Source organism: Oryx dammah, unplaced genomic scaffold, assembly GCF_014754425.2.
Source record: "Oryx dammah isolate SB20612 unplaced genomic scaffold, SCBI_Odam_1.1 HiC_scaffold_6, whole genome shotgun sequence".
Taxonomy (NCBI): Eukaryota; Metazoa; Chordata; class Mammalia; order Artiodactyla; family Bovidae; genus Oryx; species Oryx dammah.
The window spans coordinates 5221514-5245644 of record NW_024070190.1 but is presented as its reverse complement, the minus strand read 5'-3'; the positions used below and the strand labels follow the sequence as shown (position 1 = coordinate 5245644).

The following is a 24131-nucleotide window of genomic DNA, read 5'->3' as shown; positions in this document are numbered from 1 at the left end:
CTTATGCCAGAATTACGGCATGTACATATAGTATATGTCATACTACTCTACAGACATACAGTAGAATGTGTAGTTCTACTGTAGACTAGTAGAATGTATCTGTGAGTTTTTGTAGAAAATACCCTTGAAAAATTCCTCTCCCTTTGACATTGCTGACAAGTCTACTATTAGAATTGATCACAAGAGAAGTATCTTTCCTCTTTTTAGAAAACACATATCACTCACTCAGGTGGCATAGGCTGTAATCAGTTCTTCACAGAGTACCTTCAAAACTCGACCATGTCTGTTACAGCTAGGAGGGATCAGGACGACGGGGAAATTAGAGAAGAAAGAGAATCATGTGCTGGGTGATATTGGGGAAATTCAGGAGAAAGGGGTGAGCAACAGAAGTGGGAAGGGGTTGAGTACAAAAGACCAAGTTCTTTATCATTGCCCCCAACTCTTTTTCCAGCAAATAAAGTTAAACTTGGAAATTAGATGATGCTGGGCTTGATCACCTCTTGGCACATCTGAAATGTATTGAGTGCTTTCTTGAAGAAAATATTTTCCAAGTAAGAACTTGAATATAGACTGTGCTTACAGTTTACAGATTTGTCCTTTTAAACGTACAGATTCTATAAAAGGCAGTGGTTTGTATGAGTGATTAAAAAGTCCCATGGGGCTTTTTATAGAAAAATAAAATCTGTTGTTAATTACCCAAACATGCAGAGTTCTGATTTAAAACAGAACAAAATTTCATGCCAATAAATTCAACTGTGGATGTAAATGAAGAGACATAAGGTGGTAATTAGCCACAACTTTTGCAATTGTCAGACCAATCTGATCTACTTAAACAAAACAAAATGTTCTTTAAGAGTTCTGTCTATAGATAAATCTTTTATACAATGCAAGATGTCTTATAATGAAGCAGAAGTTATTTAAGTAAAGTCAACTTTATTCAACCTTAAACTATTTATTTCTGTCATACACAGATTCAATCGGCAGATTTTTATTGAATATCTTTCACGTATCAGGCACTCTTAGGTTTTCTCCCTGATAATAAGGAGCTTACCTTTTAATCTGGCTAGCCATAAGCCAGAATAATTAGAAGAATAAAAATTATTTATAGTTTTATGTTAGACCATTTTCTCATGTTATGGACATTTTTTTTTTAACTTTGTGTAATCATCTGGCAAATTTTCTTTACTTTGTTTGCACCAAAGGAGAATTTTCGAGATGAAGAAGTGTATCTCTTTATATTCCTTTTGTACATAAAGTGAGTCCTTTTGAAAACTATAGATTGAAAGGCTGTTCTCTGCCAGGCACTCTTCTAAGTATAATGATAATTAGAAAAATGGATCAGAAGCAGATCCTGACCCCAAGGCATAGTTGATGGTAGGGGATAGAACAGTGACAGAGGTGGAAACAGAGCCAGCTGTACAATAGGTTTTGTGCCAGTCTCTCTAATAGATGAGGCAGATCTCTCTCTATGTGTTTGTGTGTGTGTGTGTGTGTAGTATAGCAGTCATATTGCCCTAATATATATGTGTGTAAAATTTTGTATTTTCTTTCTTTTTAAAATTTTATTTGTTTATTTATTTATTTTTGGCTGCATGGGCTCAAGGGCACATGGGCCTCAGTAGTTGGGGAATGCAGGCTCTAAAGCATAGGCTCAGTAGCTGTGGCAAACGAGCTTAGTTGCCCTGTGATGTGTATGGTCCTCCCAGAACAGGGATGGAACCTGTATCTTGCATTGGCAGGCAGATTCTTAATCACTGGACCATGAGGAAAGTCTGAAAATTTTTATATTTTCAATTTTCTATTTCTCCCCCCAAATTAAAAATTATACTTGTCTTAATACCTTTCTTCTGTAGCTCAAAGTGTGGAAATAGCCTCTGGTAAGCATTCCCTAAAATCCAGGCCTTCATCATATTTTAGATGATTACATGCCTGGTATTTTCTAGTCTCTGTCTTATCTAGAGGCTTCCCAAAATTATGTAACTTGGAATGGCAATAGCAAATAATGTATGAATGTGTTAGAATTTCCTGTAGAATAATGGACAGCTTGTGTCTGAAAGGACATACAGATTTCTGAAATAAATATTACATGAATATAAGATATAAATGTTGAAACCTGAGGACTTAACAGAAAGAGAAATTCATTAAATATTTTAATTACTGATACTTTGATTTATGCTATACCAAAGCATCAACTGTTTGGGACACAAACAATGATAAATACTTCCCAAATTTGAGAGAGAGGTGTTGCTTTATTCCTGTTTTAGTGATGTAAAAATGAAAACATAAAGATCACGTGGTTTTTCCACCTGATGAGTTTTTAGTTTAAGTGAAAGGGGTCCATGCTTGCTGACCAAGCACATCACCACGGTTCACCACTGTGGGCTGTGCTGTGTGGTGCTTAGTCGCTCAGTCATATCCGACTCTTTGCAACCCCATGGACTGTAGCCCTCTAGGTTCCACTGTTCATGGGAATTCTCCAGGCAAGAATACTGGAGTGGGTTGCCATGCCCTCCTCCAGCGGATCATGCCAACACAGGGATCGAACCCAGGTCTCCCACATTGCAGGTGGATTCTTTACCATCTGAGCCACCAGGGAAGCCCAAGAATACTGGAGTGGGTAGGCTATCCCTTCTCTAGGGGATCTTCCCAACCCAGGAGTTGAACCGGGGTCTCCTGCATTGCAGGTGGATTCTTTACCAGCTGAGCTACCACGGAAGCCCACTGTGGTCTTCCATATGTGGAACAATAAAAATTAGAAACAATTGGAATTAAAAGATTAATAGAGGAATTTATCAACCTTGATTTTTTTTGGACAGGCCTATTGTATATGTCTTTGGCTTTGCTTTGTAGTTACCAACTGACAAGTGGATACAAGCCTGCCCCGATGGACCTGAGCTTTATCAAACTCACCCCGTCTCAGGAGGCAATGGTGGACAAGTTGGCGGAAAATGCTCATAACGTGTGGGCTCGGGATCGAATTCGACAGGGCTGGACCTACGGCATCCAACAGGTATGTGGGCCTTTGCTCTACAGCCCATGCTCTGAGATTGACTTAAAGTGGGGACTAGTATAATTTGTAACAGAAGAGATTAAATAATGACTATATTGAAACTTACATCATATAGATATCTTTAATGTACATATGCATTGAAACACTTGTTTATTGCTGGACTCAAGAAGTCAGACCTCCTCAAGTCTGGTTTTTATCATGAGGCACCCAATGAATGTTTCCAAACCAATGATTTATAATGTGGTTTTGTGACATTTCTCTGAGATTGTTTTTTAGGACAAGTATGTAAAATATGATAATATCAAGATAAATTAATAATAAAAGAGGTCCATAATTTCACATTTAACACCCCAGATGAATTTCATAATCCAGATTTTTTGAATGGTGGTAAAATGAGGTTGTTCCATAGTGCCCTCAGCAGAGCAGCAGACTATGTATAAATTATTCTTTGTTCAGCAATCTAGACTCTTTAGCAGTGTAGCGGTGTAGCTTAGTTTCGGAGAAGGCAATGGCACCCCACTCCAGGACTCTTGCCTGGAAAATCTATGGACGGAGGAGCCTGGTAGGCTGCAGTCCATGGAGTTGCTAAGAATCGGATACAACTGAGCGACTTCACTTTCACTTTTCACTTTCATGCATTGGAGAAGGGAATGGCAGCCCACTCCAGTGTTCTTGCGTGGAGAATCCTAGGGACGGGGGAGCCTGGTGGGCTGCCGTCTATGGGGTTGCACAGAGTCAGGCACAACTGAAGTGACTTAGCAGCAGTGTAGCTTAGTTTAAAAAAAAATTCTTTTTTTAGATTTCAGAATCATGGATCTTTATTTTTTTAATTTTTAAAAAAATTTTATTTGTGGCTGCTCTGGGACTTTGTCGCTGTGCCTGGGCTTTCTATGCTTATGGTAAGCGGGTGCTGTTCTCCAGTTGTAGTGCGCAAGCTTCTCCCTGCAGTGACTTCTTTTGTTGTGGACTACTCTGCTCTAGAGGCGCAAACTTCAGCGGTTGTGATGTGCAGGCTTAGTTGTCTTGTGGCATGTGGGATCTTCCCAGACCAGGGATCAAACCCATGTTCCCTGCATTGGCATACAGATTCTTAACCGCCGGCCCACCAGGCAAGTTCATGGATCTCTATTAATGGTCACACTCGTGAGAATAACTAACAGTCACTGGGTCTGTATGGGGACAGCAAAACAGAGCAAATTTTAGCCTGTCTCTTATTGACTGTGTGACCTTGGAGTGGCTACTTAAATTCTCTCTGTGCCACTGTTTCCTCACTAAATTATTGAATTTCAGGCAAGAACACTGGAGTGGGTTGCCATTTCCTTCTCCAATGCATGAAAGTGTCCAACCTGTAGCAACCCCGTGGACTGCAGCCTACTAGGCTCCTCCGCCCATGGGATTTTCCAGGCAAGAGTACTGGAGTGGGGTGCCATTGCCTTCTTTGGAGAAAGGCTTAGCACCTAACAAATAGTACGGAAAACTATTATTATTAAATGGCAGTCACTATTTCTAGAGTTATATGTGTGTTTTCTTACAACGATTCCATGAAGGATGAACAATTGTTATTCGCAATTCACATATGTTACACAGGGAATTTGAAAGCAGTTTGTCCAATGCTACTCAGGTGGCAGAACCAGGCTGGGAATCAATCCTTTTGCCTCCAGAGCTCAAATTCTCCTCTTTCTTGTCACAGTGCTTCTTCGCAGCTCATGGTAGGCAGTACCTTTACTTAAAGCTTTTCAGGACTAAACTGGATTGTTACTTAACAGCAAGATAAAGACTAAATGTTGATTTGATATTTCCAAAATTCTTTTTAGCCCACAACTTTTGTCATTTCAAAGGCTAAGGAAAACTGCATAGCCTTGATTTACTTCATAAAATAAGCTATTCCTGTATTGAATTAAAGTTGTTGTAACTGAGGAGGTTCAATATTCAGCCGGCTTCAGCAGTGTGTCTGTGTGTGTGTGTGTGAGTGTGTGAGTGTGTGTGTGTGTGTGTGTGTGTGTGTGTGTGAGAACCTGAGCCATATGCCACAGAGGGACTGGGGACTCCCCACTGTTTTTTTGCCAAAGGAGTGCTCCCTTGCCTTGCAGACCACATGAGTCTGTGGGACAAACCAGGACCCCTCTGCTCTCCATCTCTTTCTTGTGCAGGTGGATCCTCCTTGTAAAAGCACTGGGTTCTGTCTGAGTTGGCCAAAGCTCTCTTTGGAACTTTCTCCACCCTTTCTCCCAGCTTCCACCCCATTCCCCACTGACAGAACACAGTTTTGCTGGGTTATCTGAATGAGTGTTGTCTTTTATTTTTCATCACCCTCTATCTATTTAAAATAATCTGGTTCAGCATGGGATTGTAAGCTCCTTGAGAGCAGGCATTTGCTTGAATTTCTTCTGTGTCTCCAGCACACTAGATTTCAAGCACTCATGTACTTGGAAACCCCTGGAGCAGCTTCTTTGTATAATCCAATCCCCAGAACACCATGTCCAGAAAGTGTGATTCATCAGAGGCCTGTTAATTTTTCTCTAGGAAAAGCTGGGGGGCAGCAACCATTTTGAAAGGGAGGGGTGCTGGATAATGTGGCGTAAAGCTGTTTATGGTGCTTATTTCTTTGGAGGTGGTTTTGGAGTGGCATTCCCCAATAAGCAATCCAGATGATTTGAACCCTGGTCCAAATGGTCAGGTAGTCAGTATAAGGTATTTACTGCAGATTTGCTAGAGAAGGGGAAGAAGAAATTGGGAAATAGTTTTCCTTGTTTCTCCCCAGCCAGAACAAATGCTGTCCACCAAATAGCTTATATTTTTTGGAGAATGTTTGGGAATATATACAGCCTCCAAATTGTTCTTCATGCTAAGATAAATTGAGATTGAATATGCCTCCTGGTGGAGACGGCAATGGCACCCCACTCCAGTACTCTTGCCTGGAAAATCCCATGGATGGTAAAGCCTGGTGGGCTGCAGTCCGTGGGGTCGCTAAGACTCGGACATGACTGAGCGACTTGACTTTCACTTTTCACTTTCATGCATTGAAGAAGGAAATGGCAACCCACTCCAGTGTTCTTGCCTGGAGAAGCCCAGGGATGGGGGAGCCTGGTAGACTGCCGTCTATGGGGTCGCACAGAGTCGGACACGACTGAAGCGACTTAGCAGCAGCATGCCTCCTGGAATATGGAAAGTTTGATAAAATCTGCAGCAGTGAATGAATGCAAAGAAGTAATTTCTTAAGTGTTAGAAAGACTTGCAGTCTTGGGGCTTCTCCACTGCCCAGATTTTGTATTTACTCTTAAATTATGTATCCTTTTGTTAAGATGGTAAGATAGCCTGTCTTCTTGCTTGGTCCTTGCCATTTTAATCATGCTTTAAACTTGGAGCCTCTTTTAGAAAAGACAAATTGTGAGGTTTGCAGTTCTTTTAATACTCCCGCTATTACCAGGTTCACCAGTTGATGGAATCAGAACATTATTTTTTTAAGCTATTTATGGTCATGAGGTAGCCATCCACACACTGACTTTTCTCTGAGGAAGGGACAGCAGCCTTGTGTTGTACATTGACTTAAAAGTCAGAGAGATGATGGTTACTAATTAGGCTCTTTTTGTAACAAAGACCTGTCAGCCAACTTGGCAAGGAAATGGTAGGTTCTCTTAAGTTAGCCCATTGCCTTTCGATCTTGACAGGTGGATGATGGTTATTGAGATCATTAAAGTTGGCTTCTGTTATTGCTGTTATTTTTACATTTTCTTTTCATGGAGAGAGCCTAATTTACAGTGATAAGTGACTCACTTGATAGATTCTTCATACTGGGAGTATTTCACTAACTCCTACAACCTGGAAAGACAAAGGGAAAGTAGAAGGCACAATATCTACCTTCAGGCACTTTGTATTTTGATGTATTTGGTGGCTGTGTCATTTCCAAATGCTGTTGCTTGTCCTTTGATGATCACATACCTTATTTTTTTTTCCTTCCTGTAGGATGTAAAGAACAGAAGAAACCCTCGGCTTGTTCCCTACGCCCTTCTAGATGACCGAACTAAGAAATCCAATAAGGATAGCCTCCGTGAGGCTGTACGCACACTGCTGGGATATGGCTACAACCTGGAGGCACCTGATCAAGATCATGGTATTTCCATTTCACTTTCTTCTCCTCTCATTGCAAAATCACATTGTAAATTATTTACATTATTTTATTCATGCCAAATGCATGAATAAAAGGGAATGTGAGATAAGAGTCCTTTATTTGAAGTATGTGACTCAGGCCAGGAGTTTAGGGAACTTTTGTCCTGAAGGACACTTAAAGGACTAGATATCTCTCAGCAGAGGGACTGAAGACCTTGGTGATTCTGCAGAGGGGAAGAAATGAGTTTACCTTCTCGAAGAGTCTGAGGATACAGTTAATTCTGTGATTCTGATATTGCCCCTCAATCCCACTCAGCTCACCAGCTCTCTTTCAGAAAAGCTGGTTTTCTTTGTTGATGGGAGAACAGTAAGTCCTCTGCATATGAATCCTCAAGTTGTGAACTGTCAAAGTTGCGAATGTGGGTTCACATGTCCAATCATGTCAGGCATGAGTGATGCTGCAGCTTGCCCTCCATCTCCTATTACTGACGATCCTTCAGCTCCAGCATTTCTACCTCCTCTCCCTCCCTGAGCAGTAACTCTTCTTGCCTGTTCACTTGATGGCAACCCCTGTATCCAGCTGTTGTACTGCACTACTGTGCTTTTCAAAGTTCTGTAATGTAATGGTAAAAATCTTTTCTTTATTTTTTGTATTTATTTTTATGTATTATTTGTGTGAAAAGTATTCTAAGCCTATTACAATACTATATAGCTGACTGTGTTACTTAAGTGCCTAGGCTAATTTTGTGGAACTTACGAACAAATTAAATTTGTCAAGATGTTCTCAGAATGGCACTCATTCATATGTGGGGAACTTACTGTAAATCTAGGATGATGAGCTACTGTTTTCTAAATCTTCATTATTTAGACTCTCACATATAGGCCATAGTAATTAATTAGTGCAATATTTTGCTTTAAGGAAAACACTCTAGAACAGACACTCAATAAATGTGTTGAATATATGGATTTTTAAAGGGTTTATGAAGAACACATTTCCTTTGAATAATACCTTTTAAGAATATGGCTTAAGATAGTCAACCCGTTAATCATTTGCTCCTGTGGTTTGAGTTGTGTTAACATCCATATTTTAAAATTGCCAAAAATGACATGAGTTGTATGTTTCATTGCAGTGCCTCTATTTCTTGGTAGAAAACTTAAGATCTATGCCAAATATTCTCTAATGACTAATATTTTTAGTGTAGTATCTCTGCATAGAAATTCAACCTTAAATAGTAATGATTGCTAATATTTATATAATGTTACTATGTGTAACAAGGGAATATTTATATATGGTTATCGTGTGTCATTGTTCAGTCGCCCAGGCGTGTCCGACTCTCTGACTGCAGGGACTGCAGCACACCAGGCCTCCCTGTCACTCACCATCTCCCAGTGTTTGTCCAAGTTCAGTGGTGATGCCATCCAGCCATCTCATCCTCTGATGCCTCTTCTCCTCCTGCCCTCAATCTTTCTCAGCATCAGGGACTTTCCCAAAGAGTCGGCTGTTTGCATCAGGTGACCAAAATACTGGAGCATCGGTTTCAGCATCAGTCTTTCCAATGAGTATTCAGGGTTGATTTCCCTTACAATTGACTGGTTTGATCTCCTTGCTGTCCAGTGGATTCTCAGGAGTCTTCTCCAGCACCATAGTTTGAAGGTGTCGATTCTTTGGCGCTCTGCCTTTTTTATACTCCAGCTCTCAGAACTGTATGTGAACACTGGGAAGACCATAGCCTTGATTCTATGGACTTTTGTTGGCAGAGTAATGTCTCTGCTTTTCAACACACTGTCTACGTTTGTCATAGCTTTTCTGCCAAGAAGCAATCGTCTTCTGATTTCATGGCTGCAGTCCCATCCACAGTAGTTTTAGAGCCCAAGAAGAGGAAATCTGTCACTACTTCCGCCTTTCCCCCTTCCCCCTCTATTTGCCATGAAGTAATGGGTCTGGATACCATCTTCTTAGTTTTCTTAATATTTAGTTTTAAGCCATCTCATTCACTCTCCTCCTTTACCCTCATCTAGAGGCTCTTTAGTTCCTCTTCTTTTTCTACCATTAAAGTGATATCATCTGCATATCTGAGGTTGTTGATATTTCTCCTAGCAATCTTGATTCCAGCTTGTTATTCATCCAGCTTGGTATTTCACATGATGTACTCTGCATATAAGTTAAATAAGCAGGGTGATGATATACAGCCTTGATGTACTCCTTTTGCAATTTGGAACCAATCTGTTGTTCTATGTCCAGTTCTAACTGTTGCTTCTTGTCTCATATACAGGCTTCTCAGGAGACAGGTAAGGTGGTCTGGTATTCCCATCCTTTTAAGAATTTTCCACAGTTTGTTGTGATCTACACAAAGGCTTTATTGTAGTTAATGAAGCAGAAGTAGATTTGTTTTTGGAATTCCCTTGGTTATCTTATGGTTCAGCAGATGTTGGCAATTTGATCTCTGGTTCCTCTGCCTTTTCTCATTCCAGCTTATACATCTGGAAGTTCTCAGTTCATGAGCTTCTGAAACCTAGCCTGAAGGATTTTGAGCATGACGTTGCTAGCATGTGAAATAAGTTCAATTGTGTGGTAGTTTGAACATTCTTTGTCATTGCCTTTCTTGGCGATTGGAATGAAAACTGACCTTTTCCAGTCCCGTGGCCACTGCTGAGTTTTCCAAATTTGCTGGCGTATTGAATGCAGCACTTTAACAGCATTATCTTTTAGGATTTGAGATAGCTCAGCTGGAATTTCATCCTCCACTAGCTTTATTTGTAGTAATGCTTCTCTTAAGGCCCACTTGACCTCACACTCCAAGATGTCTGGCTCTAGGTGAGTGACCATACCATTGTGGTTATCTAGATCATTAAGAGACTTTTTTTTTACAGTTCTTCTGTGTATTCTTGCCACCTCTTCTTAATTTCTTCTGCTTCTGTTAGGTCCTTGCTGTTTCTGCCCTTTATTGTGCTCATCTTTGCATGAAATGTTCCCTTGGTATCTCCAGTTTTCTTGAAGAGATCTCTAGTCTTTCCCATTGTATTGTGTTTTTTTTTTTTTTTCTATTTCTTTGCATTGTGCATTTAAGAAGGCTTTCTTATCTCTCCTTGCTATTCTCTGGAACTCTACATTCAGTTGGATCTACCTTTCCCTTTTCCCTCTGCCTTTTTCTTCTCTTCTTTTCTCAACTATTTGTAAGGCTTCCTCAGACAACCACTTTGACTTATTGCATTTCTTTTTCTTGGGGATGGTTTTGGACACCGTCTCCTGTATAGTGTTGCAAACTTCCATCCATAGTTCTTTAGGCACTCTATAACCCTTTGAATCTATTCATCACCTCCACTGTATAATCATAAGGGATTTGATTTAGGTCTTACATGAATGGCCTAGTGCTTTCCCCTACTTTCTTCAGTTTAAGCCTGAATTTTGCAATAAGGAGCTGATAATCTGAGCCAGTCAGCTCCAGTATAGAGCTGTTTTGGCTGACTATAAACAGAACTTCCTCATTTTCAGTTGCAAAGAATGTAGTTAATCTGAGAAATATTGACCATCTGGTGATGTCCATGTATAGGGTTATCTCTTTTGTTGTTGGAATAGGATATTTGCTATGACCAGCATATTCTTTTGGCAAAAAGATAAATTATTGTCATTTTTTGGCTATACTTTCAGACATTTATGTATATTCCCAATAGATTTAAGGAATTCTTTTCAAGGGAATCCCAATCTATTCCCAATAATCGATTCAAGGGATTACAGAGTGCCTGAAGAACTATGGATGGAAGTGTGTAACACTGTACAGAAGGTGGTAACCAAAACCATCCTCAAGAAAAAGAAATGCAGTAAGGAAAAGTGGTTGTCTGAGGAAGACTTAGAAATACCCACTCATGAATTATTATGAGTAAACTCTCATAATTGCAAGTGTCTTTGTCTTGCATCTTTTTAGTGACTGTGGTATCCTATGGAGAACTTCAATCATTAGTAATAGTGTTAAGAGCTCCTACTTTCAAAAAATCTGTAAACCTTTGTTTTTAATATAAATTTATTTATTTTAATTGGAGGTTAATTACTTTACAATATAGTATTGATTTTGCTATACATCAACATGAATCCACCACAGGTATACACGTGTTCCCCATCCTGAACCCCCCTCCCTCCTCCCTCCCCGTACCATTCCTCTGGGTCATCTCAGTGCACCAGCCCCAAGCATCCAGTATCATGCATCGAACCTGGACTGGCAATTCGTTTCTTACATGATAGTATACATGTTTCAATGCCATTCTCCCCAATCATCCCACCCTCTTCCTCTACCACAGAGTCTTAAAGTCTGTTCTATACATCTGTGTCTCTTTCGCTGTCTTGCATACAGGGTTATCATTACCATCTTTCTAAATTCCATATATATGCGTTAGTATACTGTATTGGTGTTTTTCTTTCTGGCTTACTTCACTCTGTATAATAGGTTCCAGTTTCATCCACCTCATTAGAACTGATTCAAATGTATTCTTTTTAATGGCTGAGTAATATTCCATTGTGTATATGTACCACAGCTTTCTTATCCATTTATCTGCTGATGGACATCTAGGTTGCTTCCATGTCCTGGCTATTATAAACAGTGCTGCGACCAACATTGGGGTACATGTGTCTCTTTCAATTCTGGTTTCCGCAGTGTGTATGCCCAGCAGTGGGACGACCTATTAAATTCACTCTTTAATGAACAGTTGGATATATTAAGGACACAAATATTCATTAAGAATGCCTGTGATAGTATACCATTTTCCAGTATTTTCCACACTTTAAAAATATTTGATTCAACTACTCTATTAGATATATACCTAATAAGCATACAACAAATATCTAGCAATAGTCGTAGATGTTTTTGAGCCTCTTTCTAATTGTATATTTTCTTACCTTTGTGTCTCCCTAGATAGTATTAAATAGGAGAGATGACAATCTATATCTTTTCTGCTGGAAAAATTTTATAATGACGATAGTAAAGGTTCAGTGAAAAAAATCATCCACGGTTTTAAAGCCTGACGTAGCAACCACTTGATATGCTCCAATTTTATTTTTATTCCTTTCTACACGAATATTTATATTTTGGCCATCTAGACTCTTAGTAGTGTGTTCTTCACTTTCTTCCCCAACTCTGCTTTATTTTAAACATTTTGGAAGTTATTTACCCTACATTTATATCTATTTCCTATACCATTACTTTTCTGATATTTATTGAAAATTATATAGAGCACTGCTAATGTCAAGCTGACTCAGTTCTTAAGTTACAGATGACAGCCAGCTAATTAAAGAGAAAACAGTAAAGAAACAAACCCACTACAGCTCAGAGAAATGATTAATAATGGCTGTAACAATAACCTTGAGTTTTCAAGGAATTAGTTAATTGCAGTCAGTATTCAGGGAGGAGAATACATTTTACCCTATATAAGGAAACATGCAGTATATGCTAGAGAAAAATAATGATGATTATATTTATAGACATTAATAATTATGGGCATAAATTATGTCAGATACATCTGATACATTCACGTTTAGTGAGAACTATATTTAGGAGGATGCTGGATGTTATTCTGATAACATACATATTTACATACACATTATTTACAAGTGTAATATAATTTTGCTTAACACATCAGTGAAGCAATGTATTAGTAAGTTATGCTTCCCTTTCTTGTGACTTATGTGAATTTCAAGAAGGAAGAAAAGCAGCTTCAGTTCAGTTCAGTCGGTCAGTCGTGTCCAACTCTGTGACCCCATGGACTGCAGCACGCCAGGCTTCCCTGTCCATCACCAACTCCCAGAGCTTGCTCAGTCTCTTGTCCATCAAATCAGTGATGCCATCTTTGGGTTTCATATTACTTTCATATTTCAGATCATCCTCATTTCCATTTGATTTTAATATGTATTTATTGAACATCTACTGTGCTTATATTCAACAATGAATGAAAAAGTTTTGCCCACAGGTAGATTTCATTATAGGCAGGGAAGGTAGACTAAATTTTTGACATTTTTGTGTGATGTAAGCATTAATCCCCAAGTATCCCAGCAGTGGTTTAACTGAGCTGTCAGAAAAATCTTAAAGAGATGTATTAGTTATCTACTGCTGTGTAACAAATCCCTCCCTAAATTTTGATGGCTTAAACCCACAAACATTTGTTGATCTCAAAGTTTCTATCTTTTAGGGATTTGTGAATGGATTCATTTGGCTTCCCAGATGACGCTAGTGGTAAAAGAACCCACCTGCCAATGCAGGAGACATAAGAGACGTGGGTTTGATCCCTGGGTCGGGAAGATCCCCTGGAGGTGGGCATGGCAACCCACTCCAGTATTCTTGCCTGGAGAATCCCATGGACAGGATCCTGGCAGGCTATAGTCCATGGGGTCACAAAGAGTCAGACGTGACTGAAGCGACTTAGCCTGCACACACAAGTGGATTAGTCAGGTGATTCTGGATCATGGTGGCTCAGACGGTAAAGCGTCTGCCTACAATGCGGGAGACCTAGGTTCAATCCCTGGGTTGGGGAAGATCCTCTGGAAAAGGAAATGGCAACGCACTCCAGTACTCTTGCCTGGAAAATCCCGTGGACACAGGAGCGTGGTAGGCTACAGGCCATGGGGTCACAAAGAGTCGGACACGACTGAGCAACTTCCCTTCTGGATCATGGCCTCTCTTGAGGTTTGTGTTAAGTCCACCAGGGCTGTGGTCATCCGAAGACTTCAGTGGGGCTGAGGGATTTGCTGCTAAGATAGTTCAGTTGCATAATTGTTGGTTAAAGGACTCAGATTTTCTCTGTGTATTGGCAAGAGATCCAAGTTCCTTGTCATGAAGACCTCCTCACAGAGATACTTCCTTCACATAGCAGCTGGCTTCCCCCAGAGTGAGTAATCTAAGAGATAGTGCAAGAAAGAAGCCTCACTGCTTATTGCAGTGACTTCTACCATAATTCTGTTTGTTGGAAGTGAGTCACTAAATGCATCTCACACTTATGCCCACAATTTTTTAGAGAAGTGTGACAAAATGTTTGGAGATGTGTTCTAAAACCATCTACTTAGAAGAATCAGTAGGAATCAGTCAGGTTCATTTGTTCAGACAGAGGAAATAGTGTGTGAAGGCAAGGAAAGACTGACTGCACCTGGGACTTTCAGCTGGCTTTGCATGGCTGAATATCAAGTAGAGTTTGAGAAGTAGAAGGAGATGACGGAGAGAAGGCAGAGACTGAAACAGAAGGTTTTTCTGCTTAAAGAATCACTCCATTGCTCTTTGGAGAATGGGCTGAATGTGAACAAACTGAAAGGTGGGGACAGCAGTTTGGTGTTGATGAGGAGTGTTTTGACACTCCTGAACTTTTTCTGGCCTGAACTTAACCAGTACTGTGCATACAAAGAATAGGACAGACTCATTGGACATTTGGAAATAGAATCAGTAGAAAGATGAAGGAGGTGTCTGGAATGGTTTTGGAACAGTCAGAGATGGGAACTTGGAGAGATTCTGAGTTTGGAATTTCAGTTTGAGTTGTGTTTGAGACAACTATACACAGCAACGAAGACTCAGTTTACACACACACACATACACATGTTTGTGTGTGTGTGTAGCTGAGACTATTGCTAGAGAGAAAGAGAGGATTACATTTTTCCTTTTTTTAAATAGGAGAAATTTAGACATTTTTAAGAAATGGTTTCTGGTTCTAAAAAAAAGAACCAGTGGAAAGGAGAGGTTGAAAATAAAGGAGAGGAACTTGATGAAGCATGATATGAAGATGATTAGGGGTGAAGGTGAAGGTGAAGTCCCTCAGTCGTGTCTGACTCTTTGCAACCCCGTGGACTGTAACCTACTAGGCTTCTCCGTCCGTGGGATTCTCCAGGCAAGAATACTGGAGTGGATTGCCATTTCCTTCTCCAGGGATCGAACCCAGGTCTCCCGCATTGGAGGCAGACGCTTTAATCTCTGAGCCACCAGGGAAGCCCCTGATTAGGGGTGGGGAAATGGAATTTACAACACAGGTAAAAGATTTGGCCTTACATAAGAACAACACATGCACCACTAAGCTTGATGGGGGAGCAGTCAGGATTTAAAAAATGCAGTAAACGATGTTACAGAGAATCAGGAAGAAGCTGGGGAAATTGTTACTGTTTCGTTAGAATTTTCTGTTGAAATATTAAGTGAGGCTGTTTGCTAAGAGAGAAAAGTGAAAGAATGATGCTGGATGTTAGAAGCCTTGGAGAGACCAATAAAGATTTTCTGAATATAGAATTCTAGTTGAGTTTCCCCTCAGCACTGTGTATATTCATCCCATTGCCTTCTGGTCGCCACGTTCTCAAATGAGACATCAGCTGTTACTCGTATGAAGGATCTTTGTATGTGATGTGCTGCTGCTTTCTTGGTGCTTCCAAGATTCTCTTTCAGTAGTTTGACTATGATATGCATTGTGTGTTTCTTTGAGTTTATCTTACTTGGATTTTGTTGAGCTTCTTATATCTGTAAATTAATTTTATTCACCAAATTTGTAAAATGTTTTGTCAGTATTTAAGTATTCTTTCTGCCTCTTTCTCTCCTCTGCTGAGATTTTCATTATGTGTACATTGTTAGGGTTGCTGCATCTGGCAGGTCTGTAAGACTCTGCTTATTTTTCTTCTTCTTTTTTTTCCCCTGCTTTACATACTTAATAATCTCAGTGGATCTTTATTCAGATTCATTGATTCTCTCTTCTTCAAGCTCAAACCTGTTGTTTTGCCCCTCTAGAGAATTTTTAATTTCAGTCATTATAATTTTTAACTCCAGAGTCTATTTTTAAAGTAATTTCAGTCTCTATTTATAATCTCTATTTGGTAAGACATTTTTCTCATACTTGCCTTTAGTTCTTTAGACAAGGTTTCTTTTAATTTTTTGGATATATTTGAAATAGCTAGTTTAACATTTTTGTCTAAAAGTCCAGTATCTGGGATTCCTCAGTGACAGTTTCTATTGACTTTTCCCCTCCATATATATAAAACATACTCTCTTATTTGCATGTCTCACTATTTTTGTTGAAAGTTGAACATTTTAAACAATAAAATGAGGCAGGTCTGGATTCTCCCTTCCTCCAGGGTTTGTTATTATGTTTGTTGTAATTATTGTTATAGTTGTTGTTACTTATTTGTTTAATGAATGTTCTTGTTCTGTAGAGTTTATTCTGTTTGTCATGTGTGGCCACTGAAATCTATGGAACATACATGAGAAAGACTCATTTTCCATGTCTGAGTTCGTGTGTCTGAGTTCGCTGTTAGAGAGATCAAAATACTAAGTAGTGATTGGTGGTAGAAAGAGCATTCTTGCCGGAGGGGAAGTGTACCTGATGTAATTGAATACAGAAAGAGATGAGGGAAAATTGATTGTCAAGTCAGGCTAAGATACAGAGTGTAAGTGGGGAGAGAACAGCAATAGTTGGAAATAGAAGGATTAGGCTATAAAATATGGAATATTTTGAAAGCCCCAGCTAAGAAATATGGTAAATTTGTATGAGAAATTCTAGCCTCAGAAAGTTTTAAAGCGAAAGTTTGATTTGTGGTTAGAGTGTTCAATAGCAGTACAACTATGATGACAGTGGAAAGGAACAGATTGGAGGGGGAGAGTGCTTGGATAGAGAGACCAGTTGAGAAGCTTTTGGAAACATGTGATCTTCAGAAGAAGGATGGTGAAAAATGGAAATGAAAAGATAGGTGTGAGATGGTTTATGGAATGAAGCAAAATGTCTGGTGATCACTAAGATAAGATTTAAAACTTTAGTTTGTAATTGGCTATACTGTTTTGCTGACATCAGAAAAATTAACAGCATATATTTTTTTTAACTTTAAACTTTTTATTTTGTATTGGGTTATGGCCAGTTACCAATGTTGTGGTAGTTTCTGATGAACAGCAAAGGGACTCAACCATGCATTTTCATGTATCTATTCTTCAAACTCCCCTCCCATCCAGGCTGCCACATAACATTGAGTAGAGTTCCATGTGCTATACAGTAGGTCCTTGTTGGTTATCCATTTTGAATATAGAGTATGTACCTTACTTTAGGGCATGATCTTTTTGTTAAAATTGAATCTGTTGCTGTTAAGTCGCCCAGCTGTGTTCAACTCTTTGCGACCCCAGGGACTGCAGCACACCAGGCCTCCCTATCCCTCACCATCTCCCAAAGTTTGCCCAAGTTTATTACATCCATTGCATCAGTGATGCCGTCCACTAATCTCATTCTCTGGCACCCTCTTTTCCTTCTGCCCTCAGTCTTTCTCAGAACCAGGGACTTGTTCAATGAGTTAGCTGTTTGCATCAGATGACCAGAATACTGGACCTTATGTAATTCATCAGGGTTATAATTTATTTTCTGTTAGTCAGCAGAATGCTGATTTATGTATTCCAGGATGAATATGAACTCAGTGTTGAAATTGTGCTATCTTTGGAGAATTGTCCTAAATAATATTTTAAGATATTTGGAAAAGTCATCTATGCTTATTCATTACAAGGTTTTATCAAGATATGAATTGCTTACTTATCAGTTCAGTTCAGTCGTTCAGTCGTGTCCGACTCTTTGTGAACCCATGAATTGCAGCACTCCAGGCCTCCCTGTCCATCACCAACTCCTGGAGTTCACTCAAATATCACTTTAGATCTAAAGGATTCTAGATAAGTGTAAAATTTTCAAGAGACTAGCCTGCCTTCCCAGAGAAGGCAATGGCATCCCACTCCAGTAATCTTGCCTGGAATAACCCACGGACAGAGGAGCCTGGCAGGCTGCAGTCCATGGGGTCGCGAAGAGTCGGATATGACTGAGTGACCACTTTCGAAGAGTCGGATATGACTGAGTGACCACTTTCCCTTTTCACTTTCATGCATTGGAGAAGGAAATGGCAACCCACTCCAGTGTTCTTGCCAAGAGAATCCCAGGGATGGGGGAGCCTGGTGGGCTGCCGTCTCTGGGGTCGCACAGAGTCAGACACGACTGAATTGACTTAGCAGCCTGCCTTCCAGCTTATTATAAATAACGTATACTTTTAATCTATAGTAAGATCTTGACTGCCCTCTAGTGGTAAGCGTCTCTTGGTGTATAGTTTAGATGCAGTGAGTGTAGCTATTGTAGGTCCTATTTGAATGGTCATTGGTGTTTGCCTTCTTGATGGTAGGATCTCTGGGGTACAAGGAACACAGTATATTATCAGACCTTGCCCTTAATCTTAAAGTGGTTTTTAAAGGCCTAAATCCTGAATTTTTTCTTTGAGTAGCCCTGATAGAGTGTGATGGGAATTTATCTGCTGTTCATTTTTTAAAATGTCAATTACTATTGCGCTTATTATAACTGTATAAAAATCATTTATGTAACATACTTACATGAGCTAGAAATGTACGAATATAGAGTATTTAAATTCAAGCAAAGAATAACAGTTGCATGTTTGGAGAAAAGTTCTGTATTTTGACAGTGATGCTGCTGGTTACCTATTTGCCAGCGTTCCTGTGTCCAGGGCTCAAGAGAGTCTTTGTTCTTAGATTCAATTCAGCAGGTACTTATAGGGCCTACTTTTGTGTTCAGCTGCTTAATGTTTTAGGATATGCAAGAGAAATTTGTTGCAGATTGCCTGGGTATTTTTTTTTTTTTAATGTCTGTGGATTCAGATTTCCACTTAGTGATTTTATCAAGAAACAGAATCCTGATCTGTTTCTTCTTTAAACCATGATTGCAAGCTACTCTATACTAATGTAAGAAAATTAGAATATAAACTGAGCCTCGTGGACATTTGGAGGAAAATCCATGAAGCATGCAAGTCCTTTGCATGATATCTATAACAGCATGTTCACTTCAAGTTCAGTTGAATATCGTCAATGAGTGTAAGAATAGTGTACCAATTCTGACCCAGAAAATCCACTCCTGATGTATATATCTGAAAGAATAAAAATAATAACTAAAAAAGATACAAGCACCCCAATGTTCCTAACAGCATTATTTACGGTAGCCCAGATATGGAAGCAACTTAGAGGCTTCCCTTGTGGCCCAGCTGGTAAAGAATCTGCCTGCAGTGTGGAAGCAACTTAAGTGTCCCTGTTGACTCAGATGGTAAAGAATCTGCCTGCAATGCAGGAGACCCAGGTTCAATCCCTGGGTTGGGAAGATCCCCTGGAGAAGGAATTGGCTACCCACTGCAGTATTCTTGGTAGAGAATTGCATGGACAGAGGGCCTGGTGGGCTACAGTCCATGGGGTCACAAAGAGTCTGACAAGGCTGAGCAACTAAGTGTCCATCAACACATGAATGGATAAAGAAGATACAGTATAGACATGCAATGGTATATTACTCATAAAAAGAAGAAAATTTTGACATTTACAGCAACATGGATGCATTTGAAGGGCATTATACTAAGTGAAATGAGTCAGAAAGACATATACTATGTGGTATCACGTATGTGTGGATTGCAATGAATTGTGAAAAACTCTTAAAGAAATGTGAGTAACAGTGCCTTACTTGTCTCCTGAGAAACCTCTCTGTGGGTCAAGAAGCAACAGTGAGAACTGGACATGGAACAACAGACTGGTTCCACACTGGGGAGGGAGTACAACAAGGGTGTAAATTGTCACCCTGCTTATTTAACTTCTATGCAGTGTACATCATGCAAAATGCCAGGCTGGATGAATCACAAGCTGGAATCAAGATTGCAAGGAGAAATATCAATAACCTCAGATATGCAGATGACACCACTCTTACGGCAGAAAGTGAAGAAGAACTAAAGAGCTTCTTGATGAGGGTGGAATAGGAGAGTGAAAAAACTGGCTTAAAACTCAGCATTCAAAAAACTAAGATCATGGCATCTGGTCCCATCACTTTATGGCAAGTAGAAAAGTGGAAGCAGTGACAGACTTTATTTTGTTGGGCTACAGAATCTCTGTGGACAGTGACTACAGCCATGAAATTAAAAGACACTTGCTTCTTGGATGTCTGTGACAAACCTGGACAACATATTAAAAAGCAGAGATGTCACTTTGACAACAGAAGTTCAGAAAGTCAAAGCTATGATTTTTCCAGTTCAGTTCAGTTCAGTCGCTCAGTCGTGTTTGACTATTTGCGACCCCATGAATTGCAGCACGCCAGGCTTCCTTGTCCATCACCAACTCCTGGAGTTCACTCAGACTCATGTCCATCGAGTCAGTGATGCCATCCAGCCACCTCATCCTCTGTCGTCCCCTTCTCCTCCTGCCCCCAATCCCTCCCAGCATCAGAGTCTTTTCCAATGACTCAACTCTTCGCATGAGGTGGCCAAAGTACTGGAGTTTCAGCTTTAGCATCATTCCTTCCAAAGAAATCCCAGGGTTGATCTCCTTCAGAATGGACTGGTTGGATCTCCTTGCAGTCCAAGGGACTCTCAAGAGTCTTCTCCAGCGTCACAGTTCAAAAGCATCAATTCTTCGGTGCTCAGCTTTCTTCACAGTCCAACTCTCACATCCATACATGACCACAGGAAAAACCATAGCCTTGACTAGATGGACTTTAGTCGGCAAAGTAATGTCTCTGCTTAATTTTTCCAATAGTCATGTGTTAACGTGAGAGTTGGAACATAAAGAAAGATGAGTGCCAAAGAATTGATGTTTTCGAACTGTGTTGCTGGAGATCCAACCAGTCCTTCCTAAAGGAAATCAGCCCTAACTGTTCATTAGAAGGACTGTTGCTAAAGCTGAAGTTCCGATACTTTGGCCACCTGATGCAAACAGTTGGGTCACTGGAAAAGACTCTGATGCTGGGAAAGATTGAAGGCAGAAGGACAAAGGGACAGCAGAGGATGAAATGCTTAGATGATGTTGTATCACAAATTCAATAGACATGATTCTGAGCAAACTCTGGAGATACGGAGGACAAAGGAGCCTGGCGTACTATACACAGTCCATGGGGTCACAGAGAGTCGAACATAATTTAGCAACTGAACCACAACAAATGCCTGGAATCTGAAAAAATAAAAGAAAGTAGTGAATATATTTAAAAAAAAAGAAATATGCTCACAGAAGTAGAGGGGAAAGTAGTAGTTACTAGTGGAGAGAGAGAAGGCAGGAGGAGCAAGGTGTAGGGGTAGGTGATTAAGAGGTACAAACTACTATATATCAAATAAAGTACAATGATATATTGTACAACACAGGGAATAGAGCCCATTTTTTATAATTATAATTGGGGTATAACCTTTAAAATTGTGAATCACTGTTGTACATATATATAGTGTTGTACATCAACTATACTTCAATAAGAAAAAGAATAGTACAGCAGCTTGAGGTCAAGGAGAGAAATGCCAGGATGAACAAATTCTTCATCATTGCCTCTTACTGACCCAGATCTTCTTTATAGTCCCCCTATTTTTATTACCTTTATTAGTAGAGAAGATTAATGATGAATCTTAATATCAAGAGAAATTTGTAGTAGGATTTTAAGGAAATTATGTAGTGGTTATATTTCTATATCAGATTTCCCACTGTATTTGGACTTAAACTAATATTAAAATTTATTTGGCTCTTTGAGCACATTTTGCATTTTGTGGAGTCTGATATCCTGGAAACTTAAAATAGGAAAAAGAACCCATGAATTTTTCAGTAATTTAGATTTCTAAAAAATGGAATATTCCATACTTAGGAAATTGGGAATTTAATCTGTTAGTCCACATGAGAATGTAATAAGTATGATTGTATTTACAAATGTCAGCATCACTAAAAATAAGGATAAATATGTGAGGGCATTTTATTTTCCTGACACATGATCTCCCAAGGTTCATGTAGTTCCTTGATCATATTCTGTACCTCTGTGACGCATTTCAGGAAGATTACAAGCATGACTTAAAGAAACAATGATCAGTGTTCTGTTTTGGGGGAGACACTGACTGGAAATGTGTCGTTTCCTATTTTTTTTTTTTTAGTACCATGACATTTATAATTATCTTCTGAATAGTAAATTTTCTTGTCCTTGAAAAGTAGTTTGCGATTCAATCTTTCAAAAATCATTCAGTTTTTAAATAATAGATGTGAGAAATTTTTGCCTTTCACCGAGAAGGTAAAGGTGAAGGTTTTTCTCATTCAAGTCCCTTTCCACTCCTAACTTGAATGTATCAAAAGCAAACCTTTTCTTTTCAGAGAAGGTTGTACATGCTGTCTGCTCTATAGAGTAGTATAAATGCCTCATTTTTAAACTCAAAGCTATGGTTTTTCCAGTAATCATGTATGGATGTGAGAGTTGGACTATAAAGAAAGGTGAGTGCAGAAGAATTGATGCTTTTGAACTATGGTATTGGAGAAGACTATTGAGAGTCCCTTGGACTTCAAGGAGATCCAACTAGTCCTTTCTAAAGCAAATCAGTCCTGAATATTCATTGGAAGGACTGATGTTGAAGCTGAAACTCCAATCCTTTGGCCACCTGATGCAAAGAGCTGACTCATTTGAAAAGACCCTGACTCTGGGAAAGATTGAGGGCAGGAGGAGAAGGGGACAACAGAGGATGAGATGGCTGGATGGTATCACCGACTCAATGGACATGAGTTTGGGTAAACTCCAGGATTTGGTGATGGACAGGGAGGTCTGACATGCTGCAGTCCATGGGGTCTCAAAGGGTTGGACACGACTGAGCGACTGACCTGAATGCATCTATTTTTTCAGGAAGATATCTGAGTGTCTTGCATGATACAAGTGTGTGACTTTTGAGGCTTCACTGTTGGATACAGGAGATTTGCCTGGTGCAGACTAGGCTGTTAGCTGTGAGCATGTGTGTGTATGTAGGTGAGGGGAAAATCAAAATATTGTTTATTCAGAAATTTAACACAGTTTTGGAAAGGTTTATTAGATATTAGTTCCTCTATATGCCCTATAATCATATAATCAGCAAAAAGCAATAACTGATCCTTTCTTTAAACCAGCCCCTACTATGGGCTAGAACTTCTTTAGTCCATTTTTCTTTTCTTCAATCTAATCTTAAATTGTTAAAGATGATCTAACTGTGTATTAATTGGCAACCTTTAGAGCTTATCTTGAGTGTTTTTATTTAGCCATATCAATAGTTAAGTTCTTATTAAACTTTTATTAGTTATAAGGTCTTTCCTAACTTGAGAACAGATGAGAACTAATATGTAGCTGGTATCTACTAATTCCATGTCAGCTGCTGGAGGCAGAGTGGAAAGAACACAGTCTGTAGCATTTGGCAGCTCCCAGATTCTGCCATTTGTTAGTTGTGAGATGTAGGTCAAATCACTTAAATTCCCTCCTCTGTATTTAACCCTGATCTTCACAGAGCTGACCATACCCTTTGATATCTGTTCAGAGGACTGGTCTCCCCATGCACTGTGAATTCCTAGAGGGTGACGATCTTAAAGTTATCCTGGCTCCAGGTTCCCTGGTCTGAAGTTTTCACTGGCACATCCATCTCATGTACATCTCATTTCCTACAGATGTTTTTTTCCCTTCACACAGCACTAATCCTGATGTTGGACTTGACCCTTTTGTTGTTTCCTCAAATCTCTTAAACGCAGCTTCGGTATGTGTAGCACATTACAGTGAGGGTGTAGATTAGAGGAAGACTTAATGCACTTAGCCATCCTGTCTGTGAAATCTATCAATGGTTACCGTTCTCTGTGAATGTTGATCTCTTTCTTGTTGTTTTCTCTTTCCTCCTCACTTCCTGGCTGATTCTTCCCTCTTTTCTCCAACCCATGTCTATTTCTTTCTTTCTTTTTTAATCGGAGTATAATTGCTTTTCAATGTTGGGTTAGTTATGCTGAACAATGAAGCCAGTAAGCTATATGTTTACATATGACACCCCCGTCCCACCCCCTAGGTCATCGCAGAGAATCGTGCTGACCTCCTTGCGCGATACAGCAGCTTCCCACTAGCTGCCAGTTTTACACATAGTAGTGTGTATATATGGCAGTGTTACTCTCCTCATTCCTTCCAGCCTCCTCTTCTCCCACCATGCCCACCTCTTTTATTGTCTTCTTCCCATTCATGCCCTTAAGTGCATCTCATTTTCCACTACCATTTTGCTTTCCAT

At 39.7% G+C, this 24131-nt stretch overlaps 1 protein-coding gene across 1 annotated transcript in view; it reads left to right on the top strand.

Moving 5' to 3' along the window:
- LOC120865404 (ryanodine receptor 2-like) overlaps positions 1-24131 on the top strand; it is an 803227-nt gene that overhangs the window by 490055 nt on the left and 289041 nt on the right. The window contains exons 26-27 of the mRNA XM_040242681.1: positions 2851-3010; positions 6974-7121. Coding sequence (XP_040098615.1) covers positions 2851-3010; positions 6974-7121 — 308 coding nt within the window. The remainder of the gene's footprint in view (positions 1-2850; positions 3011-6973; positions 7122-24131) is intronic.